This window comes from Delphinus delphis, chromosome 16 (assembly GCF_949987515.2).
Source record: "Delphinus delphis chromosome 16, mDelDel1.2, whole genome shotgun sequence".
In the NCBI taxonomy this organism is placed as follows: domain Eukaryota; kingdom Metazoa; phylum Chordata; class Mammalia; order Artiodactyla; family Delphinidae; genus Delphinus; species Delphinus delphis.
The window spans coordinates 33,596,742-33,618,469 of NC_082698.1; the positions used below are offsets into that span (position 1 = coordinate 33,596,742).

General features: G+C 35.8%; 1 protein-coding gene across 6 annotated transcripts in view; it reads right to left on the bottom strand.

The window, feature by feature from the left end:
- The window catches only part of EXOC6 (exocyst complex component 6), a 318,511-nt gene that overhangs the window by 54,688 nt on the left and 242,095 nt on the right, over nt 1–21,728 (bottom strand). For all 6 annotated transcript variants that reach the window (XM_060034465.1, XM_060034466.1, XM_060034468.1 and 3 more), the window contains exon 18: nt 21,349–21,528. In XM_060034465.1, the coding sequence (XP_059890448.1) occupies nt 21,349–21,528 (180 nt within the window). The remainder of the gene's footprint in view (nt 1–21,348; nt 21,529–21,728) is intronic.

Genomic DNA, 21,728 nt, shown 5'->3' on the forward strand with positions numbered 1-21,728 from the left:
AGCAGAATAATATCAATATGAATGAGGGGCAGGAGGGAGACAGAAAAAGAAGAAATCAATGGCATGTAATTTAATTACAATGTAATAGGCTTGAGAATAGTTAATGGAAATGTCATTTTGACCAAATGGAACAACTAGTGCATTTTAGTTTAATGTACTTCTCCATCAAATCAGCTCCATGTCCTACTTATGTTGCCACTATAATGTACTAACTGCAAAAGCAGATTAATAAATTGCCAAAACAATTATTATTACATTCATTTCATAAACACATTGCATAATGTTAGTAGTATTATTTAAAGGAGATCTTTAAATTTTAACACAGGTTCAGATGCTACAAATGACTATGTAGCAATAGTACTGGAGCCAAAATGATGGTACTAGTACAAAAGTTCAGGCTATTCCATAAATTTGGTGGATATAGGTAATGAAAACATATGTGTGTGCGCATGCACACGCACACACACACGCACACACACGCTAAAAAGCGTTTAGCTTTTTGTTTAAATAATACATGTAATAATAAAATCTTAATATAAAATTTCCTTTGATTATGCATATTAAATACAGGCTTATTGTTCTCAAAGATAGAAGTTTAAAATATCTGTAAAATATTCAAATGAAAAATTCTTCCTTTTTTATAGCTCAAAATTAATATCAAAGGTTCAAATCCTTTAAATATTTAAAGTTATATTCTATAAGATTATACTTTTTAAAATGTCTACTTCCTGATTATAATGTGAACAAGTATTCTTAAATTTTATCTATTACTTATTTTGAGACAGAAAATTTTAATGTTCCAGAAACTCGCACATTCCAAAAACATCCCTGGCAATTCATTTTTGATGCCTGTAGCCCTTGGTACACTTTTGTATAACCAAAACACCCCTTTCTGAACACTATTTTGCTATTATTGTTGATCCTTTTAATACTGCATCACCTTCTAGAACAAAAATAATCTAAGTACTTTTACAACTATCTTTAAAAACTAGCTGTTTTCATTAGAGATGCTCTGGTTTTTAACATTACAACAAAGCCAAAATAATTAAGTGAAGTGACTGAGAAAACACAGCACATTTAATATCAAGCACCTAGAAATTTCTGCTGTCCTCATCTGAAAAATTAATTGCAACTATTATTAACATTCTCCTCTTTAACAACATAAATTTCAGTAAATAAGTAAAAACACCTGCCAAACTTTTAAAGGTAACTACTTTTTTACCCTGATCTAACATTTTGCTGAAAAACAACTTGTAAAGAGAGAAAACCCTTGGACAAACTTCTTATATTTCAAAGGAACTTGTAAAAGAGAATCTGCTGACATATTAGATCCTTTTTGCATTACTCAAAAGCTTTTCTTCTAAGAACAATTGTGGTAAAGAGACATTTGGCTCCTAGGAAATTCCCAAAGGGTCAACCATATGCATCCTTCCATGGCACCTTCACAGTGCTGCTTTCTAGATCCATGTCTCAAAAGCAGCTTTCATCATTTACTTGTGTGTCAGTCAATATGATTTATGGACTGCATTCAACAAAGTCAAAGCATATAGAATGAGAAATATGACTACAATCTGCTAATTTGTTTTGTATTGAGCCACTTAAGAGTCAAAGACCTAATGTCAGACTGAGACCAGCAACACAATTAACCGGTCGGTGACAGATTCATCCATCCTCCCTGCCAGGCTGTGCCAATCAAAGACAGCATGAGGTGACATTCGGTGAAATCAGTAAGAAAACTCATTCTCTAAGTAACCTATGTGAGACCTTGATTGACACTTTTTGAATTTAGTTTGTGGAACACAGACACTCTTTACCCAATAGTCCCTCACTGCAAGCTGTGAAATAAAGCTTTTAATGCCAATCACAGGAACAATAAACCACAAACCACCAACCCTCAGTTTAAAAGGAATCAAGAAAACACATCTGTTTGTATGTCAAGCCAAATTTTCAAAATAATTTACTATTATAGATTAGGCTAAAGATACTCTGCTTCCTTTGAAACGTCGTAAAATGACATGGTAACAAAAATACAACACATTTTATTAGATTATAGCTCAAAACTGTTTTGGTTTCAAAGTAATGTTTTGATAGATCTACTCTCATATAATAGTAGGAGAAATGTAGAATACTTAAAAACTAATTCGACACATTTAAATTTTCATTTGAAGTTTTCATTTCTGTCTCACCATTCTCTTATTTCAAAGGCCTAATAAAGAAGGAAGGTTTGATTTCAATAGTACTTATTTGAAAGCATTTTTCAATGCTGCTTTCATTCTCTCAAATACATTTAACATAAAAATGTACTCTTGAAATCACAACCATTCTTTCTGCGTTGGTCTACTTTCCTTAATGATCCCCGGAGAATCCACTTTCCTTTATTTATACCCCCACAAAAGATCAACTTGGCACAAAAACCTACTTTTTATTTAAGTTAAAAAAATAAAGACTCAGAAATATTATGTGCTGTATTTATTAATCTTTAAATTGATAACAGGTTTTGTTTTAAAAGGTTATGTAACTCTTGTCAGGAAAAACTGGAAAATAAAATCATGGTCAATTTGAATATTAAATCTAACATTGATAAGAAAATTTATTAATTCTGATTCTATGTGGCTTTTTAAAGTTGTCATTAATTTTTAAAGTTATTTAAATAAAAATAGTAAAATACTGCTATATTATTCAAACTTACTGCCTCTCAGTTTGCTTCATGAATTTCAGTTATGAGACCATGAAATAGCCTTTTCAGAGGGAAGACAAAAGACGAAAGGAAGTATTTTGATGAATTGGTCAGTCTCCTAAAGAGCTACAATTTTTAGCCTTTTAAAACACATAGTCCAAAAGAGTGAAGTCTTTCATCAAATATGGAGTAAACATTAAAATCAGAAATAAATTCTTAATTGAAAAATGATGCCTAGTTGAAAAGTAGACATTTTAATTTAAGAAATCTATTCTTCTTCTTTCTCTTTTACATAAGAATCACTAATTTAAATTTTACTATATGAAACTACATTTACTCAAATGTAAAGAATGTTATTAAATCAGGAAAAAAATTCCTAAAACATGAAAATTTCTCCAAGGTGATTTCACAAATGCACAAAGATTCCTTTACCTAGTAAGTTACATTTTAAACTATTTTCTGGCTGAACACTCTACATAAAACTGAAATTTCTCTGATTCCCAATACTACAGAATAGATGAGTTATAAAGGTTTAAATATCAAGATGAATTCCTTTAGTGAGTTTTAATAATAACTTTAACACTATCTTGAAGACACAGTTTTGAGATTATGCCCCCAAAATTCATAGGTCTATCAAAATATACTTATTCTAACACCCCTAACATTCTCTAAAGTACCTCCTTTACACCTCTCTATTCCTCTCATACCCTCTCTGTCCTCATCTAAGTAGCTCTAGCTCCCAGAGAACTGGGTATCACATCAGTTAACCACAATTCCCATAGTCAATTATGAATTCCCTTTTTCCCGTCTGAGGCTTTTCTCCTCTAAACAATTCTCAATCATAAGGATACAAGACATAACATAAAGGCTTGCTCTCGGGACACGGACACAGACACACACACACACACACACACACACACACACACACACGGATTAAATAAAACAGAAGTATCGCAAGGTTGGAAAAAAAATTCCCCAAACTTGGAAAACTTCAGGTCACTTGTAATATATGGCACATTTCTATTTCATGCCTTATCCCAGCTTCCTTATCCCAACCATAGGTCTCATCAAACTTTGGTGGCCTTTTTCTTTTTTTTAAACAGTCTTTTGAATGTGGCCTTTGATGACATGTAACACCCAGATTTTTAGCTTTCTGCAAGTATCATTGTTGCTGTCATGGCAGTCCCATGAAGTCCCATCTTCAAACTCCTCCTAACTTTAAAAGGCAGAAAGAGAATGCAAGGACAAGTAGAGCAGTGAAAGTCTAGACGAGGTCAAGGTTTTGAAGCTACTGATTATACCAGAAATCTGGATAAAACGGTAAAAGCTGCATGTACTCTTGTCCAAAATAGCACAAAGAGGGAGCTAGTTTGTACTATGTAGGAACTGACAGATTTTTCCTACCTCTTAAATCTACTTGATAACAGCAAATTGGGCAATTCGGTACATGTTTAAGTAGGGAAGCAATAAAATATCAAGACCCTATAACTTTCTCACTTGGCAAATGTAAGAAATACAAGAGAAGTTTCCACATGGTGACTGAATACTATGGTCAAGCCACAAGAATTGACTGAAAAGCCGAAGTATCCCAGGAACTGTTATCAAAGCAACATCTCTGTGATAGCAGAGTCATAGCCTCATTTTTTTACATAAGAACCCAGCTTAGAGTATTAGGGCTAATATAATCATTAAAATGTACTATTTCACAACCCCAGTATGACTTAAAATTTACAAAGAAGTTGTCAGAATCACTAACAGGTTAGACAACATAGATTATTTCTGAAACAGGAGGGAAGGGGGCAGGGCACAACCTTTAAAAGAATGACAGAGCCCAAGGACACGACATAAACTGATTAGAGCCAACTAGGTCCAAGATGGTGGACCAGTCGACTTCTACTAGACCTTGAGCCTCAGTATAGCTCACTGTAACACATAAGCAACCTAATTGACACACCCACAGGCGCCATGACAGTTCCAAGGCCTACCATAAGGGTCAAAAAGTGGGTGGTAGCCCAATTCCTAGAAATCCCCACCCCTTCCCCCAAATAGCTGGAATACTCTTCCCACTCATTAGCCTATGAAATTACCCACCTCTATAAAAACTGACAACCCCCATACCCTGGTACCTTTCTTACCTTCTGAGATGGCCCACACTCTGTCTGTGGAGTGTGTTTCTCTCTAATAAATCACTTCCTACCTATCACTTTGTCGCTCACTGAATTCTTTCTACGACGAGACATCAAGAGCCTGAGCCTCATTAAGTCCTAAGACCAGGCATGTGATCTCAGTTAAAAGACCCTGGGTTCAAGTCCCAATCTGGGTTTTGGCCAGGTTCAAGTCCTGGCCCGTGGGTTCAAGTCCCAACCTGAAGTTACACAGTTTCATTTCCACATGATCATTAGTAAAATGGACAAATGTCACCCAAGCCAAGAGGTGGCTGATATATTATAAACATAGCCATGTATATATAAACAGCACAGAGCAGGTCTTTGTCATTCAAGGATTTATGTTTAGGTTTCAACCTTTTAAGAATGACTCTGAGAATCCAGTACAAGTAGGGCTTCATTTGCTGAGGCACACATTTGAATTACTTGCTCTGTGAAACAGGTATTGGGCAGGGAGGAACCACTCAGACTGAATGCAGTCAAAGTCCCAACCTCCCCAAGTCAATGTGGCTTTGCTGTCTTCTGTTAGCTGACATGGATAAAGTAACTCTCGCTAAAGTCTACAGTTTTCAATTATGTTTTATACCATTTCTGAAAGAAATTACATGGTACAGCAGTATTCTCATATTTGGGAATTTTCAAAGGTTTTGGGTATACTCATCCAGAATGTTAAGGGCTTTTTGAACACGTAACTTCACTGGGCTAAATCCTAGATTGTGGGAATGTGGCTGGGGTAAATACTGTTAGAGTCACTTCCAGTTGAGGGGGTACCCGGGCTAGGAGTTTAAAAAGACTCAGGGAAATGTATCATGTGAGGGGAGGATACATATTAAAACAAAACAAAACTCATACAAAGGAGTGATGCCGAAAGCTCAGCTTCTCTGTACACCGGTGCTGAACCAAATCTCGAAGACAGAGTTTTGGGTGAAGGAGAAAAGGATAGCTTTATATGAATATTTTGCCAGGCAAAGGGGGACACAGCAGTCTCCTGCCTTGAAAAACTGTGTCCCAACCCAGGAGGATTTGATAAGGAGTTTTATAACAATGCTTCCGAAGGGTGGGGTTGCTGACAAGACTAGGGTGTGTGCAGGGTCTCAGGTGGTCTCCTAATCTTGAGGAGCATCTGTGGTCCCTTTAATCTGGCCTCAGGTGGTTTCTTGGCTGCTCCTCCCTTGATTAGCAACTGTTCAAGTCTGCCCTTTGGAACTCTGGCAGGGTCATGGAGGCTGGCGTCTTGCCTACAAGAAATGGGGGACAAAAAAAGAGGCCTCCATGCCCGGGAGCCTCACAGGGCCCTGCTCAGTTTCAGGAGGAGGGAGCAAACAAGGTAAGTTACCTACTTACCTTTTTTTTTCTAAAGACAATCTTGCAAATGACATTCAACAATACCCTGAGAGTGAAAAATAAGTAGGTCAACTGCCCCCCTCTTGTTTCCAAACAGACAAAGGCTTTAAATCTCAATGCTACCATCTACCACACCAATTTCCATAAGAGGTAGAAAGATTTAAAACATGACAGCTTCCCTACCAGGCTTAAAGTCTCCTGAATGAAAGAAAATGAAGTGATTAAAATGTTGTTGCTTATCTTCTGAATTCCTCCCCTATGTGCAATATTCATCTAAACATGCACTTTTGTTGGGACTTTACTCTGCAAAGTCTAATCTCTTTACTTTTTGTATTACAGTATCTTGCATAAGCTTTTTATGAGTATGTATCAGCATCTTGGCCTGTTGCATTTTGTCTTCTCTACCTGACCTGCAAACATTCTGTAAATATGAATTCACCAAAGCAGTTCTACCTCTCCCATCAGCTCTATCCTCACCCTTATCCATTCCTGTCTGTTCCGTACAGGGAAGAAAAAAAAAGTAGGGGCTCTCTAGCCTCACCAGACCCTGGCTTGCACAGGAAACTTCTGACTCCAACATCTTTCCCTACCATCTCCTTTCTTTTTCTCCAGGGGATCTGACCTCCTTTTCGCTATCTTCATCTGCTTGCAATAAAACATAAATTCCAACTCAAACAATCTCTTATCCACATATTTTAGTCTCTTTTCCTCCCCCATCTCGACTTTTGCCTATTTAACGCGGGGGGGGGGGGGGGGGGGGAGCGAGGGTGTGGCGGGGAGAGAACTATCTTCTATTTTTTTCTTGCTATTGTGTAACACAGGTTAAAGGGAAAGATAACATTTGCATTCCTAGAACTTATTCCTATCTGCAAAAATTCAAGTAACTTTCTAAACATGAATTCTCTGCTGCCACCTGGTAGTGAAACTGATAGTGGTACATTTTCATTTGTTTTTAATACTGAATCTTCCTGTTCAAAATGATCCTTTGCTCATAAAGCATGCATCAATGGTGTAGTTTATTTCATCTACAGCCGTTAAAGAGTAAAGTTTTAGGGTATTTGTAAGTGTGCACACGCATGTATGTACTAATACTGTGTGTATTTGTATAGGCTGGGAAGAGTCCACTTTATTTTTTATTATTATTATTTTAAAATATTTATTTATTTAGGCTCCGCAGGGTCTTAGTTGCTGCATGCGCACTCTTAGTTGCAGCATGTGGACTCGTTGTTGCGGCATGCGAACTCTTAGTTGCAGCATGCAGAATCTAGTTCCCTGACCAGGAATCAAACCCAGGCCCCCTGAACTGGAAGTGCAGTCTTACCCACTGGAGCACCAGGGAAGTCCCAGAGTCCACTTTACTTATTTCCGTTTATATGTCCCTGTTCTGTTACAGGTCGTTCTTGTAATTCTCTCCTAGTCCACTGGCTTCCTACTAAAACTCCCATGCTGTTTCCTTCTAAAAGCCTTCTATTACTACTACTTCTTCCAACTATGCCCTGATTAAGAGCAATTCAAAATACCGTTTTCTACGACCTTTGACAGCAGGGAAATATTTAAGTATGCTATGCTACATACACACATAAGACTTACAAACTTATGAAATTAAATTTCTCACCAAGATTAGTCAGCATTTAGCTAATAGAGACAGGAACTTAATACCTAAAAGGATTAAAGTTATAAAATTCAAGTATGTTCATTTTCAGCTAAAAAGCAAGATTCTTTTTTTTTTACAATTAACTTCCAGCAGTGAAAATAACTTAACTGTTTTATTACATTATGAAAAAGCTTAAGAAAAAATATAAATTCTATTTCTAATAGTGGGCTTTGACTGTTTTCAACTTTTTCATTTACATTTTCTCGCAAAGTTCTCTCTCTCCAATGTACTGATATACTGTCAATGGTTTGCTCTTGTTGATTTCTGTGTACTTGGAAGTAACTTATTATAAATGTATGGAAATGAATGTCAAAATGTGTCACAGAAATACCTCATTTATCACCACAGAAAGAATTATCTCATATAAGTAATTTTTTCAAAACACTGGACATTCAAGTGCCAAATCTTTCTAAATTTCTCATGAATATTTATCTAAAACTGATCCCAAAATCTATCCCTCCTTCTTAAACACAGGACAAGAAACAATTTGAGGGTTTTTTCTGGATGGCAGGGTTACTTTCACTTCTGCATTTTGAATATGCATATGGTCTATCTGCAGGAAACCTGTTAGCATGCTTAATAAGTACTTAACAACTACTACATTCATTTAATAAGCAAAAAGGTCAAGTGAAAGCATGAGGGTCTGTCTCTTCCGTGAGTCAAAGTGTTTGTCCTCAGTGTTGGCAATTTGCAAGTTATTTTGGTGCCGTAGGTTCTTTTATTTTATTTTAATCACTCTTCAAAATTTATAATTGCATCTAGAGAGTTGTGATATGAATTATATTATTCTTTCAAATATTTCTAATCAGTACTGATAACATCTTTACTAAATCACACTCATACTGACATTTTCTAAATTACTGTCTGTAAATAATAGACTGCAAACTTTCTCTTCAAAACTAGAAAGTATTCTATATTTGACAAATAAATTTCTTGATTCAAAAATTCTGATTTTTGCAGTGTACGTTTTTTTTTCTTGTGTGCGCTGCACAGCTTGCAGGATCTCAGTTCCCCGACCAGGGACTGAACCCGGGCCCCGGCAGTGAAAGCCCAGAATCTTAACCACTAGGCCACCAGGGAACTCCCTGCAGTATATTTTTCACACTTTTTAAACATATAAGAAAATGACTTTTGGGCTTCCCTGGTAGCGCAGTGGTTAAGAATCCGCCTGCCAATGCAGGGGACACGGGTTTGAGCCCTGGTCCAGGAAGATCCCACATGCCGCGGAGCAACTAAGCCCGTGCACCACAACTACTGAGCCTGCGCTCTAGAGCCCAAGAGCCACAACTACTGAAGCCCGTGCGCCACAACTACTGAAGCCCATGCACCTAGAGCCCGTGCTCCACAACAAGAGAAGTCACCACAATGAGAAGTCCACACACTACAACAAAGAGTAGCCCCCGTTCACCACAACTAGAGAAAAGCCCGCACACAGCAACGAAGACCCAACAGTCAAAAATAAATAAATTAAAAAAAAAAAGAAAATGACTTTTATAGTAGTCCATTTCTTCACTATTTCTCTCATATTAACTTTTAAAAATACTTATCAAGCACTTACTCTATGTAACACACTGCTTAGGTGCTACAGAAGATACAATGATGAGTAGATATAGTTCCTAACATAAACAGATTAAATTCCAATAGCAGAAAGAAGGCAAGTCTACAACCATAGTACAAGACAAAATATAAATAGTACCATGAAAGTGGCACAAAGTATCAACATATGGTTAAACAGAATTAGCAAAAGCTTCATGAAAGAGGTAACATTAAAGATGTCTTTTGGAGGAGATCCATGATTTTTACAGTTATAAATGAAGACAAGATAGAAAATTGAAGCTAGATCCAGGACACAGTGAACTTTCCACTTTAAATGCCCTTGTTGAATCATGGACAGAAATGTATCAGAAAGAGGCTGAGATCATTTATTTGTTAGCCTGTGGAATTTTTACTTAATTCAGTAGATAAGTGAGAGACCCTGAAGTTTTTGAATACAGAAAATAAGATTAAACTGTGCTTTGGAAAGGATTATCTGGCTTTGATATGTAGGATGAACTGCAATAAAGAGAGACTATTGGCAGAGACTAATTAGAAGACAATTACAATAATCAAAAATTGAACTTCGATAATAGAAATAAGAACAAAACGGACAAAATATAGGTTAGGAACATTTAAATTTCAAATGCTAGATGAGATTTTTTTAAAAATAAGAATAATTTTCGATATCTATACTTAAACAACATTTGAGTTCTTATTTTGGCCGTCAAGAGCTCATAATTGGAGGTGGAAAGGATGAACAAATACAATAAAAAGCAAAATGTGATGAAGCCATTAAAAAAGGGTAGAAGCTAAGGCAATTCAGGAGAACAATACTAGGCTCAGAGTGAAAAAGAAACATTTGCATTGGGTCATGAACCACACTGTGTTATGCACTGAGTTGGATTTTTAGAAGTAGAGTTTGGTAAGTGTTGTAGAGAAAAAGCATTCAGGAAAAGCATAAATAGTCTTACAAACAAGTAATAATAACAACTAATTTTTTTTGAGTGTTTATTTTATGCCAGGCACTTTTCTAAACATTTCATGTTATACTACCTCATTTAACACTCACAAAAATCTACAGGCTATACACTCTTATTGAACTCATTTGCAGATAAGGAAAGTATCTCCAAAGTGTGGCCTGTCATGCATGAGGTGACCACAAAGAGCTTTCCCAAAGCACTGCCCTCACCACAGACACATCATGATATTAACTTTCACAATCAAGTTCCAGAGAATCTTGACTGCTTCACCAAAACTACTAGTATTATCTTCAAACTTTGGTTTCCATAAAACTACAAATGTAACAAGAACACTGCCAAAACAATTAGAATTTACCATAAACACCTATACAGAGAAAAATAAGCCTGCAGAAAGTTCATTATTTTCTAATTCGCATGCTAGCTTTAGCTTGTATCTACTTACCGACATGGCTGCGTGATCATTGCTGTTAGTCTGAGAAGGAAGTCAGACAGGCAATCAAATAAAAAAGGAAAATGTATTCCAATAACGACAGAAGCGGTGTTTAAAGTAGCAAAGCAAAATACACTATAAGACAAGCAAGCTGACTGTGTGCTGCTATAATTTAAAGGCATTAATCAATCACATAAATGTGACTATCATTTTATTTTGAAGATTTACAGGTGAGTTTTTACACCCACACTAATCAGATAAATCCTCCTCCAAACTTTTGTCTACCTAATTAAGTTGTCTAGTCAGCATTAAAATACTGAGAACTTTAGCAGTTACTAAATGTCTGCTGAACCAGCAAATATAGAAAACACCAGCCCATTGAAAGGGTTCTTTACTGGAGAACAGTTATTCTCAAATTTTAAGCAAAAATAGGTAGATTTCTAAGCTCCAGAAATTTTAGTTCAGTTAGGTCTAGAGGCAAGCACTGGAATCTGAATTTTTAACAAGTATCTCTCCCAAGTGATTTTAATACAAAAAGAAATAAAATGTCTATTTCTTTACACATAGAAAATTATACTGAATGACTCTGAAGATGCTTAGAAAGGATAAGCCACTATGCTTCCACATCCTCTAATGCAGCTTAAAATAAATTACTCAAGGAAAGATGGCACACTAAGTCATCTTACAGTTAAGCATTTAAATATATTTTCTCCTCTAAGAAGTGACAAGTCAAAGCAAAAACCAAATCATTGGTCTTAATTTAAATACATATCAGCCCCTGCTGAAGTTTTGTACTAAATACATGGTACTGGCTTATTCTTTTAAGATATTAAGAACTAAATTAGTTAAATATTAATTCCTTAAAATAATAATGATTAATAAAATTAAGTTTAAAGAGCCTTAAAATACTGTTTTTTAAATGATCTAATTTACTTTTCAAATTCCAGTAATAAACTATGTAATATTTAAGCACTACTTTTTTTTTTTTTAGAAAAAGGTATTTACCCAGAAACATGGATTTAACCTTATTATATTAGGTCAATGAAACTCAAAATCTATTTATTAGTGGCAGTTGAACATCTGGTATAGCCTACACCAAAGGTGGCCCTCCATGTGGGAAGTTGTCCTCTTCGCCAAACATGCAATGAGTAAAGGAGAAACCACAAGCAGAAATGGAGGAAGAAGACACTTAACTAGCCAGGCAGATTACTGCAATTAACCCCAGTAAGCAGTGGGCTAGCAGCTGTGTTAGCCAGACCATTCTTCTAGAAGACTGGACTAGACTCTAGATAATCTCTAAGTCTTTTCTAGATTTAACTTCCAATAAATTTTCTTTGGAATAGTAAAATTATCCCATCACCACAGTTATTTTATTCAACTATTTTTCCCAAAATCTTTCAAATTGTATGTAAAGGTATAAAATTGTATGTGAGATATAAAAGTCATAGAGTCAAGATGAAATTTAGCTAAGATTTAGTAACTCAGTCAATAAAAGTCAGTCAACAACATTTAACACATGAACACCATGTAAGTCATAAGACTTGCGATGTTTTCATCATTGCTCACATTATACAATTTTTGTATGTTATAGTCAATAAATCATCAGATCAATATTATACGTTATCATTATTTAAAAATTAATATACCAATAAGAAAAGACAATTTGTAAGCATATATATATACAATAAATATGTGGTTATGTTTTCATTTGATAAGGAAAGCACTAAAATGTATTCAACGCTACCTATGTCACAATTTAAAAAATACAACCTTTTTTGTATTTGTTTGTTTGTTTTTTTGTGGTACACAGGCCTCTCACTGTTGTGGCCTCTCCTGTTGCGGAACACAGGCTCTGGACGCACAGGCTCAGTGGCCATGGCTCACGGGCCCAGCCGCTCCGCGGCATGTGGGATCTTCCCGGACCGGGGCATAAACCCATGTCCCCTGCATCGGCAGGCGGACTCTCAACCACTGCGCCACCAGGGAAGCCCTTTTTTTGTATTTTTAATACAATTCTTTCTTGTGTCACATAAAAGGGCGATTAAAGCCTATGATTGTACTTTGACTATTAAAGCTCTCCTTAGCAGTTTTCAGTGAAGTCAAAGGGCATGTACATTTATATACTTAACTCAGGAAAAAAGTATGAACCAAAGAACATAAAAAGGAAGAGCTAAATGAGAAAATAAGGTACCAGAATGAATAAATCGAAGTTTAGGTTGGGACTTTACAGCTGTATAACACTTAATAACAAATTTTAGATATGGGGACCTTAGAGATGGACTCATCCAATCACTTTACTTCAAAGAGAAGGAAACAAGTTGTTCAAAATCAAGATGGTAGACTAAGTTTATGTGTTTGCTTCCCATTGATCCTGAGATATAAGTGATACAAAAAGCACAGAATTACAAAAGGAATAAAATATTTAACAACAGAGAAAATGAAGGTGTATGGAGGAATTCATCAAGGGATATTTTCTAGAAGACAGAAAGCTGACTAAATAGAGAAGAGAAAGCAACTGCCCATTATATGCTACCAGGGAACTACAGCGGAGCTGGGAGTCAGCTGTGCATTAGAGAGAGGTCCAGCTGTGCATATGAGAGAGGACAGAAATAAGAAATGGGATGGAAAACAGGGAAAGTAACTGAAGATTTCTGAAACAACTGTGCCAGTGATCCCCTAACTACAGAGCACAAACATTTTCCATAATGAGAGAACTTTTAAGGGGAGAGCTGAGGCTCTGGGTATAGGTGGAAAGAGAGAGAGCAGGAAGGAGGGAGGGGGGAAAAAGCCCTCCTCATTCTGGCACAGTGTCATGACAATGGAAAGAGAGGCAGAAAAGGCTACACAATTTGTGGAGCTCAGTGCAAAATGGAAATGTGGGGTCTCTTGTTCAAAAATTATTAAGAATTTCAAGACGCCAGCAGAGGACCAACCCACATGCAGGACCCTTCTAAACTCGAGACCCTGTGCAACAGCACAGGTTACACATCCATGAAGTCAGCCCTGAAGAGAGGAAACCACAATCTCATGGATAGCTCCATACCTGCTCACTCTAAGGTGAAGAATCCTAGGCAAAATGCCTCCCAAATTAAAAAAAAATTCCAGTCAGATTCCTACTAAGGGGAAAAAAAACTATAAAAAAACAGCGTATTTATACAGTAGCAGAGTAAACCTTTATCAGCGTTCCAGGTCCTCTTTGTTAAAAGAGAATGAGAAAAACAAAGAAACAAAAAGCCTATTCGAGAGTAATAGAGATAATTCAAGAAACAGAAAATACCTTCTTTAAAAAACCCTCTAGTACCTCAGGGAGGTTTGAAAGATATATCCATTAAAAAAAAAAAGAGAGAGAACAGTATTCTAGGAAAAAGGAACACTTTTAAAACAGAAGTGATTTCTTAAAAATTAAAAAATACAACTAATAAAATATTCTCTAGAAGTACTGAAAATAAAATTTAGAAATTCTCCCAAAACAGGGAACAAAAAAAGATAAAGAGATAGGAAATGAAGGAAAGGATAATAGATATAGAAGACCAATCTAGTTAATGAGAGTCCAAGAAAGAGAATAGAAAAGTAGGGGGAAGAAAATTATCTAAAAAATAATAAAAGAGAATTTTCCTGTGCTGAATTTCTGCTTTGACAGAAAACGACCACTGAGTAAAGAGCTAAGTGAATGAAATAAAAGCTTACATCTCCACACATCCCGTGACATTTGAGAATATTAAGGAATAAAAAACAGATCCTGAAACCTGGAGGCCAGAAGACAATGGAGGAATGCAATAAAAATTGTCAGAGAAAAACCATTCAACCTAGAATTATTATAACCAGCTAAACTATCAATCAAACATGAGGACAGAAGAAGGTATTTCATGATATGCAAGGACTTAAATAGGAGGAAATTACTGAGGCAGTTTAGCAAAACCAACCAGTGAAGCAAAAAAAACCACGCAGAATCCAGGAAACAGATCCCAACCCCGGACAGCAGAGAAGGAAAGTCCTAGGTTAACAGCTACACAGAAATTCTAGAGAGCAACTGGTACAAAGTAGAGACAGAGGCCTCTGTAGCTGTCAGAAAATAGCAGATGAAGAACTGATAGAGTGAAGGGTAGGGAGGCTAATACCTTTACCTTACATAGAAGAGAATTAAGATACTGACTAAAGAAAAGGAACAAAAAATCAGAGTATAACCATTTTATATAAAGAAATGATAAATAGAAGAAATAAAATAAAATGTAACAATGAATGGAAGAAAAAGGGGTAAGCAAGAGGTTGCTATATGTGCCTTATCTTTCACAGTAGGGACTAACAGACATTCTCTTTTTAAGATAACCACCAGAAGAAATGAAAACGTATGGTGAAATGGTAGCCTGGGGCTTGGGGGGTACAGGGGGAGGAGGTTATTTTCCATCCCAGACTCTTCTGGACTACTTGATTTATTATCATGTACACAAATTAACTGAAATAAAAGTATATTAAAACAAAACAACCTTTATTTTCAGTTCTATGAAATAAAACAGACATTAGCAAATTAATCCAGAGACTGAATGATTTGTCTACTTCCATAATGCTGACTAATTGGAAGAATCTGGCCTAGACCCCAAATCTCAGAATTTTCAATATAGTGCTGCATCTTCAGAAAAAAATTCTTAAGGAGAATGGTTTTAAAAGTTAGACACTATCCATTTCTGGCTAAATCACGCATCTTCATTTATTGGATATATATATTTGTTTCTCACTTACAGAAAGCATATTTTTTTTAACTACTTATGGAAATAAAAAATGCAAATTAAAAATTCAGTGGCACCAGATTCATCATTTACATATATCCCTTAGTGGTTGTAAATCAATAAAACATCTTTACTGAAACAAATACATAACTAGCATTTATGAAAGAAAGAAATGCTGAGTGTTCTTTCCAGCAGCAGATCAGTGCTGGGTCTTTAGGTGGTACTGTATTCACAGTAAAAGGTTACTGAGTTCCATTTGGCAGTCATGAAGAATTACTAGATAACTTCAACTTGCTCAACAATTTCTTCTATTTATAGACTTGTAAGGGGTGAATGAATGTTGAATGCTTTTAAAAATTCTTCTGGTTTTAAATTTTCTAGCTAATATAAAATCTTATTTAAAAAAACACAAAGCTTACAAATTAGGCTTAAAAATAAGTGTCATAAGTGCATAGAAAAAGATGACTTGTAGAATACATGCCAAAATGTTAACAGTGGTTATCTTTTTACAAGATAACAGCAGGTAATTTTTATTTTCTTCTATACTTAGCAATACTTTCTAGTCGTCAGGGAAAAAATTATTAGAAACAAGAAGGGTCACTTACACATTTGAAGTAGTAAAAATTGCTGATTCCAAGAGTACTGATTTGGGGATAAAATAATATTTATTCCATATACTAATCATATTTCACTGGCATTAGCTAGCATCTGACCGTTAGCCACTGTAAGCACTGCAGTCAAGCTATAATAATTATTCAAATAAACATGCTTTATAGTATCTTTCACAATTAATGAAGTTTTTAAAATGTCTATATAATGCAAAAGTATAGAACTCAAAGCTAAATAATATCAAGCTAAAAATGTAGGCATAAATACAAGGAAAAAAAGCGAAAAGATATTAAAACTAATACTATAAAGGGCCTTAAAACAACAGAGGAGGGCTTCCCTGGTGGCGCAGTGGTTGAGAGTCCGCCTGCCGATGCAGGGGACACGGGTTCGTGCCCCGGTGCGGGAAGATCCCACATGCCGCGGAGCGGCTGGTCCCGTGAGCCATGGCCGCTGAGCCTGCGCATCCAGAGTTTGTGCTCCGCAACGGGAGAGCCCACAACAGTGAGAGGCCCGCGTACCACCAAAAAAAAAAAAAAAAAAAACCCCACAAAGGAAGAAAGGAGAAGGAAAGATAAAACTAACATTTATTAACAGTACCTTTACGTCAAGCACCCTGCCAGTCAACTATTTTACACACGGTTTTAATTCATCCTCTGATAGTCCTATGGGAGAAATGGATTCTGCCCATTTTGCAGAAGGAAAGGGGCTCAGAGAGGTTAAGCAGCTTGCCAGGATTCCAGAGCCCAGAAATTAAAAATCTAAGGCTCAAACATAAGTCCTTCTAACTCTAAAGACCACCCTGTGCTCTCCTCCCTTCATCACCTGGTCCCTAAGAACAATAACAGATAAATGGGTCTAGCTCTGAGTCATAAAATGGCAAGTTCCCTTGAGGCAGATAATATATTTAGCAGGGCAGCTTAACATCATTATTATAAATACTGCCTTTTAGCTTGCTGTTAATTCCTATGGCCAGCAGAGAGCCTGGCTTCTCTGCTAGAGCACAGGGAAATGCAGATGAGGAGATAATTTAACATGGAAGCAAGGAAGCTCTTCACTTTTCCGTCCTCTGCATAGGCTTGCACTGGCTGACTCTTAAGAGAAACAGGTGAGGGAAGTAATATACCAATACTCTCATGCATCCAACCCCAGAGACAGGAGGTATTTAAAGGAGACATTACTGGTGATCTTCCAAATCCTGCAGCTTTCTACCACAACCACAGTGTAGTAGAAAAGAGAAAACAATAAAGTTCTTTCTCTGGGCTCCATCAAAACCATTATTATCCATTAACTTCTATTGTTCTCATACTCTGTGAGCAGAGAACAAAATTCTATTAGGTGGATTATAACTTTTCTAGAACCAATGGAACTTTTACTACGCAACGTGGTCAGCAACTACATATCATGACTACCTTTAATGGAGAAAATATTCTTTTGTAACAATGGTAGGGACTGACAAAAAATAAATATGCAATGAAGCTAAGAATGGAGCTTTTAAACTAAAAGTCTTAGGTACTTTTTAGGGTCGGGGGCAAGAGAGTCATCTTTATCCCACAGAATCTACTTCTCTGTCCAATTATTTGCAGTACTGGCACTATTTGCACTATTTGAAAGAGTGACCCTTGGTTTCATAGCTCCCATTGACTCAAAATCATGGCATTGTTTATTAACACTGCCAAAACCAACAATCATGGAGCCAAAACTAGCTCCCCCATGTAATTCCTCAGGTCTATACATGGATAAGCTGATCGACTTGGGACTGACTGTGGTAAATAAATATCTTCTGAAGATTCTTTTAGTTTGAAAGAGTCCAAAACTGGCCCCTCTTTCTATTTGGGTACAAAGGTAACCTGAAGACAAGGATTTATTTTCAGCTTAAAACATTTAAATAAAAATGGTAGCTTATATAATGCCATATGTTGCTTAGAAAAATAATACATTTAATAACATTGCCTCTGTTCTTTGCTTGAAAGAACACAAACTAACTGGATATTTTATACAATTTCAGGATTTCAGAGAATTAATACGCTAAGCCATAATATAATTATCAGTCTTGCTAAAATTTACCATAGGCAATAATTTAATATTTTTGCTTGGGAATTATACTTTTAGTTCATCCCTTGAATAAGAATATACTGTTGTTAGTACCATTTTTTTCTTTTCCTAGCTGTAAACTATAATTTTCTTATTTGGTCATATACTACATTTATTGTTGGTCTACATTGTATAAAAGTGTATTTTCTTTGCAGAAAAACCCATGTTAGATGACATAAACATCCAAAATGGCACACAAAGATTCACCTAAAACTATACAAAATATCATAATAGATCAGATGAGTGACAGGAATCTCTTATTCTCAATGTCACCAGAGTATGTCCTATGAAAAAGCAGGATTTCCCTCTAGATGTCAGTCTCCTGAGGTGAGCCATTAACCCAAAACATTTCTAACATATAACCTCTCTTAATCTTACCCTAGTTATGCACAAAATCCCTACCCATCATCTCATGTCAACCTGCGAAGCAGATACTGCAACGATAGAAACATGATGTGTGTGTATCTTGTGTATGTGTGCACACATGTGCACGTGTTTATCTTGAGGATTGGTTTTGGCTGGAAGCATGGAGATTTACATTGACAAGGTGAATTCAAATTAATTCAACAATTATTTAATGCATACTTTTTTGAAATTAATTGATATAAAAATTACACACACACACACACACACACACACACACACACACACACACACGTTCTCTTTTTCAACTCAAGGACAACAGTGAGGAATATAGTATCATCCCTGGGTAAGCTTCTAAAAGTTCTTTGGCACAAATCCACTGTTAAAATCTCTTTAAGAAATTCTTCTATTTATTTTTTAGCAACACCTTCCTTCAACTATTCTAAGTGGCCCTTTGATGGGGAAAGAGTGAAGGGTGAGGAGAATAACTTTTTTTTTTTTTCATTTCAAACAAGGGAGATGGTTGGAAGCAGTTGGGTAGGCTCCATATTAAACTTTGTTGTGTCTAGCTACATCTTATCATGAGATCATAAAAAGGTCAAAATTTCTCCCTATTTTATTTGTACAAAACTATTCCATTCACATTTTAACAGTAGTTCTTTTGTTAAATATACCTAATGAGAGAATGTGCACCCTACCATCATCTCTTTGATCTTTGCCTTCCTTTTTTTTTTCCCTTTGGTCGCACCGTGCGGCTTGTGGGATCTTAGCTCCCCAACCAGGGACTGAACCTGGGCCCTCAGCAGTGAAAGCATGGAGTCCTAACCACTAGACTGCCAGGGAATTCCCTTTGCATCCCTCTTCTGAAGAATCCAGTGTTTCAGCCTATTCACGCTCAAATATCCCTGTTACATCGTTTTTTTTAATGTTTCATCAACAGATTATTCAAGATATAGATGTACTATGACTATATATTAGTATAGAACAATGTTCCTATTTTACCTTTAATCTCTAGCCTAAAAATATCCAATAATTTCTTGGCCTTTTCTGATAGGAAAAGGCATTGATTATATTGACTTTCATAAAAACTACTCCTATTAGAGTTTATTTCTATTTAAGCCTGTGCTGTCAACTTCAGGGTTTTGTTTTGGGTTTGGTGGAAAGAGAGTTGTAGTTATTTGGGTTAAAAAGTAAAACAAATTAAAATTTCAAATAACTGACTAAAGAGGTATCATGATCCCTGATTTCAAACTATACTACAAAGCCACAGTAATCAAAACATGGTATTGGTACAAAAACGGACACACTGTTCAGTGGAACATAATAGAGAGTCCAGGAATAAACCCACACATACATGGACAACTAATTTACAACAAAGAGGCCAAGAACATACAGTGGGGAAAGGAGAATCTTTTCAATAAATGGTGTTGGGAAAACTGGGCAGCCACATGCAAAAAAATGAAACTAGACCACTATCTTATAGCATACACAAAAATTAACTCAAAATGGATTAAAGACTTGAAACTATAAAATTTCTGTAAGAAAACATAGGAGGTAACCTCCTTGACATTGGTCTTAGCCATGTTTTTTAGATCTGACCTCAAAGGTAAGAGAAACAAAAGCAAAAATAAATGTGCCACATGAAACTAAAAAGCTTCTGCACAGTGAAGGAAACCATCAACAAAATGAAAAGGCAATGGGAGAAGATATTTGCAAATCATATACCCAATAAGGGGTTAATATCCAAGATATATAAAGAACTCACACAACTCAACAACAAAAAAACAAACAGCTGAAAAACTGGACAGAAGATCTGAATAGATATTTTTCTAAAGATGACATACAGATGGCCAACAGGCACATGAAAAGATGTTCAACATCACTAATCATCAGGAAAATGCAAATCAAAACTTCAATGAGATATCACCTCACATTTGTTAGAATGGCTATTATCAAAACAACCAGAAATAATAAGTATTGGAGAAAATGTGGAGAAAAGGGAACCCTCATATGCTGTTGGTGACAATGTAAACTGGTGCAGCCACTATGGAAAACAGTATGGAGAGTCCTCAAAAAATTAAAAGTAGAACTGCCATATGATCCAGCTGTTCTAGTTCTGCATATTTATTTGGAGAAACAGGAAGACACAGATTTGAAAGTATATGCACCCCTATGATCACTGAAGCATAATTAACAATAGCCAAGATATGAGAACAACCTAAGTGTCCATCAATGGATGAATAGATAAAGAAAATGTAGCACATGTATACAACCTATACAGCTATAAAAAAGAAAGAAATTTTGCCATTTGTGACAACATGGATGGACCTTGAGAGTATTATGCTAAGTGAAATAAGTCAGATGGAGAAAGACAAATACTGTATATTGCATTTGTATGTGGAATCAAACAAAATAAAAACAAAGACAAACTCAAAGATACAGAGAATAGATTGGTGGTTACCAGAGGGATACGGGTCGGGGGGAGGGTGAAGTGGGTGAAGGGGATGGTAACTAGACTTATGGTGGTGGTCACTGTAGTGTATAAAATATTGATTTATAATGTTATACATCTGAAATTTATATAAATGTTATATATCAATTTTTACTCAGTAAAAAATGGCTAAGATTCTTCACAAATTGATTTATAAAAATAGAAAAGAAATATTCAAGCTAGGAAGTTGGTTTAAACAAGTAAGCCTCCAACTAAAATTGAATTCTAAAATATACTTCAGAAAGCAAAATTATAACAATTTTTTGAAATTTTTTTATACTTACGGGCAAATGAGTAAACACTTGAAAGATGCTTCTCAAAAAATTAATAAGATCCATTAAGTAACCACTAGCTCTTCCATCTGGCTCAGACATTGTCCAGTCATAATCAGCAAGCTGAACAAATTCATCAATTTTCTGATTAAGTTTGGTATATATTTCTCCTTCTGCTGCATGTCGGGCATCCTGACAGGAGACAACATAAAAAGTAAGAAACAGTTATAGAAGCAGTTAATAAAACAAGTTTTCTTAAAATTCTAAATTTTGTTTTTTATTTTTCTTTGGTCTAACATTTTAAATATTTATTCAAAGTCCAAGAAAACTGTTGGATTTTTGGCTGGAAGTACTCTATTTATTTGAGTAGATATCACTTTTTTTCCAAACTT